The sequence below is a fragment of the Chiloscyllium plagiosum genome, chromosome 1, assembly GCF_004010195.1.
Source record: "Chiloscyllium plagiosum isolate BGI_BamShark_2017 chromosome 1, ASM401019v2, whole genome shotgun sequence".
In the NCBI taxonomy this organism is placed as follows: domain Eukaryota; kingdom Metazoa; phylum Chordata; class Chondrichthyes; order Orectolobiformes; family Hemiscylliidae; genus Chiloscyllium; species Chiloscyllium plagiosum.
The window spans coordinates 10,141,877-10,148,743 of NC_057710.1; the positions used below are offsets into that span (position 1 = coordinate 10,141,877).

A 6,867-nucleotide genomic window follows, 5' to 3' on the forward strand; every position below is an offset into this window, starting at 1 on the left:
CTCTCCGAGTTCATAAGGGGTCATCTCAGAGTCTCCCAAAAGCCTAGAAAGGTTTTCAAGGTATTGGGTTGTAAGGAGCATTAATTAAACTGCTCACTAATTCCAAGTTGAAAGAGATTCAGACTTTCAAAGATATCTAATTTACACTTCCACCTCAATACATCAAGACCTGAATCTTCTGAGGAATGGAAGACTGGAATATGATGGAATATTCCCCAATTGCCTGGATGAGTACAACTCCAACACCACCCAAGAGGCTCGACACCAACCAGGACAAAGCAGCGCACTTGATTGACACTACTTCCACAAACATCCACTCCCTCCACCACCGACTGCACCACTGCTCAGTAACAGCAGTGCATGATGCACCACAGAAATGAAGGTTGAAATCACCAAGTATGAAGAAATCATTTGGCGCAGAAGCTGAGGACATCAATAGTGAAGGTATCTCAGGTTCTAATATGGCATAGCACATCGATGGGCCATAGAGAATAGGAATTTTGAATGAGAGGTGAGAACATGGAACAAGATGGAACGGTCAAAGAGGAGAAAATAGCATAGCACAAAAAGAGATTGGAAATATGATTAGCTGCTGGTACAGGCCCTGTTGGTTCAGGTGAGAAAGCTGCAATTTGAGGGAATGAATCACTACCTAGATGTCAGCTAGATGAGGCCAAAATGTCCAAGCAATCGTCCTTAATAAGGTCACGGATAGAAAGGACATCATTCGGGAGCGAACAGACATCTGGAGGGACATGAGGAGGGGGATGGAGACAGCTAAACCACTGAGAAAGTCCGCAGGGCTAGGATTGAAACTTGCAGTGAGTTGGGCATCGAAGATAATTGGGACAAAGTGAGCACTGCAGATGCTGGAGATCACATTCGAAAAGTGTGGCGTTGGAAAAGCACAGCTGGTCAGGCAGCATCCAAGGAGCAGGACAATCGACGTTTCAGGCTTAAGTCCTTCTTCAGGAATGCCTGAAGGCCTTATGTGGAAATGTCAACTCTCCTGTTCCTCTGATACTGCCTGACCTGCTGTGCTTTTCCAGCGCCACACTTTTCGACATTGAAAATAATTGTCAAGATGTAGTCTCCAATGGATGCACCATGGGGCAGGAGGGACCAGTTGTTTTTACTGCTTATAAAGAGACTCAATGAACCCTTAATAAGGTGCTGAGAGAGACAAAGAGAGGAGATTTCAACATTTCTAAGAGAAAATCAGGATTGAAGAAGACTAGGAAGATGAGGTGTTTTGAAGGTGAAAAAATGGCAAATTGCAAAAAAAGAGAAACACAATGTAGTTAGCAGCTCAGGACAACCCCTCCAGTCCTGAACCAGACTCTGCCCAGAGATAGGTCATATGGACTAGAGAGAAGGAAGTGACTAGGACAGGGATAGACCCAGACTGACAGCATCCTGTAGCACTGCCATATGCTGCCATTCTGGCTCTGGAGGTTTTCTCTGATTGACAACCTCAATGTCAGTCAGTATTGATTCAGTAATAACTAACTCCCTGACAAAAAAGACAATTAACTCATGTACTGTCTAGAACAAATGAGCAGGGAAGAAGCTGAGCTGATGAAGACGGTAAGTTAATTCATCTGAACCCAATCTCATATCAACAGCAGGTCTCATGAGATTTGGAACATCCTTGAGATTTGGACAGGAATCTCTAAACACATCCATGTAGAATTAGAAAATGTGACCTTCCACTATCGAAGTATCTACTTTGGTGAAACCAACGACATTGACATGTTCTGGTAAGGTATTCATGTTTTTCTGCGCATATTAACTTCCTCGATTTTATGGTAGAGGATCTTTTCCCAGTCTTCTCCTCTCTTCACTGCCGTACACCGTGTATCCATGGTCTCCAAAGCACGGATTTCGGGTGGAATCTCCGGAGTTAGTCCAGCCTTCAGCACGGCCTCCGGAAACTTAGCAGCAGCAGCAGTTGCTAGGCAACATCTGGGAACGCTAAGTGCAGACAGATGGAAAGCATTAGGGGTTAGGTTGCTCTGTTTACTTACTCCTGGACAATGACAACAAAGGAAAACATTGCAAAAGGACAACATTGCAAAACGACACTGCAAAAAAAGGCCAATGCCAAATTATCGCTTAGTCCCCATACTTCACAAAAAACTATTCTTTTTCTGCTCTCCCCCACTTCTTCCCCCTCCCCACACCACCCCATGCGTGACACCCACAAACACCCACCATCCTCCTTCGACACAGCTTTCCAGTTTGGATGAGATATCAAACAATGACATACATCTACTGGTTAAGCCACACACTGTTGAATGATAGAGCTGGTTCAGAAGACTGAATAGCCTATATCTGCTCCCATTTCCTATGCTGTTATAATCCAAGAATTACCGAGAATCTTCACTGCTGGTCAAAAGTCCTCCTGGAACTCATATAACCAACGGTGACCAACTAGACTTACAACTGGACAGGAACAAACCATTCAGCCCCCAAGTCTATCCTAACTCCTAATTATATTAGGGTGGCATGGTGACTCAGTAGTTAGCACTGCTGCCTCACAGCCCCAGGGTTCAATTCCAGCCTCGGGCAACTGTCTGCGTGGGGTTTGCACATTCTCCCAATATCTGCGCGGGTTTCCTCTGGGTACGTCAGCTTCCCCACACAATCAAAAGATGTACAGGTTAGGTGAATTGGCCAAGCTAAATTGCCCCATAGTGTTCAGGGATGTGTAGATTTTGTGCATTAGTCAGGGCTAAATGTGTGGGCAGGTTACTCTTCAGAGGGTTGGTGTGGAATTGTTGGGCCAAAGGGCCTGGTTCCACACTGTAGGGATTCTATTCTATATCAAACCTGACCTCTAGCTTACTTCTCTCTACCATCCTTGGTTCCATAACCTTTACTAATTTTACCTCACAAAAATCTCCTAATTTTCAACTGACCAATGATTGGGCCCCCTGTCTGCCACAATCACGACAGTTTTTGGAGAGTGTGAGTACTAGGTTTCCTGTGTATGATAAATTGCTTCTGACCATCAGGACCAAACGGTTTTGTTCTAGCATTAACGTGGTTTTTGTTATTGACTCTTCCGACATGACGAAAAGACTTTCCCCATTGAATTCTTCCAACAACATCAATTAGATCTAATTGTTGTCTCTGGAATCTTGCTGTGTGACAAATTGAATGGTTTATTTGCTGCATTAATATTCATCAAAGCGATTAAAAAAAATTTATTCATGGGATGTGGATGTTACTGGCCATTCATTGCCCATTTCTAATTGCCCAAGGGGCAGTTAAATGTCAACCACATTGCTGTGGGTCTGGAGTCATGTGTAGGTCAGACCAGGTAAGAATGGCAGTTTCCATCCTGAAACGGCATAAGTGAACCAGATAGGTTCGTTTCCTGACAATCTACGATGGTCATCATTAGACTCCTAATTCAGATTTTTATTGAATTCAGATTCTACTATCTCCATGACAGGATTCAAACCCAGGTCCTCAGAACATTATCAGGGTCTCTGGATTAATAGTCAGCAATGATACCTCGAGGCCATCACTTCCCCGTTATGTTATGCTGAGCACTCAGAGGTTTCTTCCATGTGTAATAAGCTGAGACATAAAACTAAGTTATTTTTCTTGAGATAAATAGTTATCACAAACACATTCTTTGGATCCACCTTTGGGATATATCTGTTTAGCCTTGTTGGTGGGATACAGCACATTGCTTTTCACTCTCAACAGCTCCCACACGTTCGGTGCTGTGACACAAGTTGGATTGTTGCATGAGCGAACGTTTGACCAACAGGCTAATCCCATTACCTCCTGGTGTCCAGGTCCATTTCTTGATAGTGGTACGCGACAGCGACAGCAGAGTGAGGACAAAGCAAATACTCATTCTCCTTCCAACAACGGAGCATTGTCACAATCACATAGTCATCGTTCACGGTGTATGAATCAAATGTTTGTGACAGCTGCATGGGAACAAGAATGGCAACAGGTTAAAGGTCATCTCAGCAATTGTCATAGCAACATCGAAACTCCCTCATTCTAACTGCAAATTGCAGCAAAATGCTCACCATCTGGTATAGTGCCACGTCACCAATCCTTCTTTAGGAGTGGGTGCGTTATTGGTGGAAAAGGGGGTTCTCCCAGGGGTCTAGCAGGCTTGCAGGTCAATCACCCATTGAGGAATGAGAGCATGTTGATCTTCAGGACAAAATCCTCTGGGTGCAGAAGGCTTCAAACTTTCTGCAGGGAGACTGTTACATTGCTGTTGGCTGCATGGAATCCCTGCAGAGTGGAAAGAGGCCATTTGGCCCATCAAATCTGCACTGACCCTCCAAAGAGCATCCTACACAGACCCAGACCCTTACACTGGTAACCCTGCATTTCCCATGGCTAATCCACCTAACCTGCACATCCCTGGACACAATGGACAATTTAGCCTAGCCAATCCACCCTAACCTACACATCCCTGGGCACTATGGACAATTTAGCATGGCCAATCCACCTAACCTACACATCCCTGGGCACTATGAACAATTTAGCATGGCCAATCCACCCTAACCTACACATCCCTGGACACTATGGGCTATTTAGCACGGCCAATCTACCTACCCTGCACATCCCTGGACACTATGGACAATTTAGCCTGGCCAATCTACCTCCTGCACATCCCTGGACACTATGGACAATTTAGCCTGGCCAATCTACCTAACCTGCACATCCCTGGGCACTATGGGATAATTTCCATGGCCAATCCACCCTAACCACACAGTAGCATGGCCAATCTACCTAACCTGCACATCCCTGGACACTATGGGATAATTTCCATGGCCAATCCACCCTAACCACACAGCTTTGGATTGTGGCGGAAACCGGAACATCCAGAGGAAATGCACACAGACCATCACCCAAAACCCGGAATCGAATCTGGGTCCCTGGCACTGTGAGGCAGCAGTGCTAACCAATTGGCACTTACCATGTTCTCTTCGAGGATATCTCACTGAGAAGCCACTCTATCTGTGAGGATCTAAACAACGTACAACCAGCAGGTTCCCAGAACATGGCAGTACCATAATGGAGGCAGACATTGGGCGCAAGTAATTTGACTTGGGTTCCAGAGATCCATCGTAGATACCTAAAATGAGCTTGCTCGGAAATGCTGAATGTGGTGTCACCTTTGTAGCCTCAGAGCACGGCAGGCATTTGAATGCAGCAGGAGATCCTCACAGTGATAGACTGCAGCTTTGCTCCATTGCGTCTCTGGTGAATTTCACTCTTCCTGTAGACTTTACTAAGGCCCTGAAATTAACCTGCTATGCTTATGTATTCTGTAAAAGCCAGCGGGGCAGATCCCCAGGGCTCTCTGTTACATCTTGCTCTGTTGCTCCATGAGGAATCATACCAGGAAGTGCTCAGTGTGGATGGTTCAGCATGAGGACACTGAGTGAACACTTCCTGCTGGTCTCAATGCATCACAAGCAGCGAGAAGCAAGCCTACATTGGTCAAGGCAATTTGGAACCACAGCAAAACATGCTGCTTCCTGTAGAAATCATGAGTCAAACTCCTCGCGGCTAACCCTGCCAACTGATGTACTGGATAAATCTAAGTCCAACTTCCGCTCAGGGGTTTGTGAAGGTAAAAAGATGAAATAAAGAGTTCAAAGACAGTGACCCTCACTGTACTACACTTCCATTGCACAATGGACCCAAAACCATGGAGGATGCTTGCCCTGCTGAAATTGGTGAAGAATTTCTACCTCAGTTACTCAAAATACATTAACGAAAGAACCATTAATCGCTCATTACTATAGAGACAAATTATGTGGTCAGCATTACTTTGCTCTTGTAGGATCTGCTGAACCGTACAGTAAAGCAAGGATTATATTTCTAAAGTGCTACATTGGTTGTGAAGCATTTCAGACATCCATGAGAATGTGAAAAACAGAAGTAAGGTCTGATTTTGGATGCGCAAACATTGAATGGAGAAAGTTTGGAATTTGCTATGAAGGCCCTGATGGATACTGAAATTCTTTAAGTTCCTTCAAGGGTTCCATTGATGACCAATGTGCCCCAACCCAAATGGAAGACACTCAATACCTGCTTAAACATTAGGTGGTGGAAAACTCAGCAGTACCTCTGGAGAGAAATAAAGTTAATATTGCATGGTGGGATAACCTTATGGCAGATTTCTCTCTCTGCTTATCTGAAAGCAACTTCCAGTCTCTAAAGGCAAATGCTGACTGCTTTCGCTCTCAGTCTGTTGACAAGCTGTTCTAGCCCCAGATGTTTTCTGTGAAAAATCACACCCATAAATTCAAAATAGAAGGGCCTGTTCTAGCTGCATGGCAACGTGGCACAATAGTTTGGTACTATACCAAGTGATAGAGAGTCGAGGAAGAGGGAGAGAGAACAGTTAAATGCGTGGCTACAGGGATGGTGCAGGAGGGAGGGATTCCGGTATCTGGATAACTGGGGTTCTTTCTGGGGAAGGTGGGACCTCTATACACAGGATGGTCGACACCTGAACCTGAGGGGCACCAGTATCCTTGGCGGGAGGTTTGCTAGTGCTCTTGGGGGGGGGTTTAAACTAACTCTGCAGGGGCATGGGAACCCAGACTGTAGCTTTAGGGTGCAGGACCTGGAGTGTAGGGAGGTTAGGAACATGGAATCAATTTCTAAGGAGGGTGCCTGTAAACAGGAAAGTGACTTGAAGTGTGTATACTTCAATGCAAGAAGTATACGAAATAAGGAAGGTGAACTTGCAGCGTGGGTTGGTACCTGGGACTTCGATGTTGTGGCTATTACGGAGACATGGCTAGAACAGGAACAGGATTGGCTGTTGCAGGTTCCAAGGTTTAAATGCTTTAGTAGGGTCAGAGGTGG

The 6,867-nt window shown here is 45.2% G+C and overlaps 1 protein-coding gene across 7 annotated transcripts in view; it reads right to left on the bottom strand.

Moving 5' to 3' along the window:
- Positions 1-990: 990 nt before the first annotated feature.
- Positions 991-6,867, bottom strand: part of thnsl2 (threonine synthase-like 2) — a 60,341-nt gene continuing 54,464 nt past the window's right edge. For all 7 annotated transcript variants that reach the window (XM_043694841.1, XM_043695003.1, XM_043694757.1 and 4 more), the window contains 2 exons: positions 3,799-3,950; positions 991-1,974 (listed from right to left, as the gene is read on the bottom strand). In XM_043694841.1, coding sequence (XP_043550776.1) covers positions 1,770-1,974; positions 3,799-3,950 — 357 coding nt within the window. In that variant the 3' untranslated portion in view covers positions 991-1,769. The remainder of the gene's footprint in view (positions 1,975-3,798; positions 3,951-6,867) is intronic.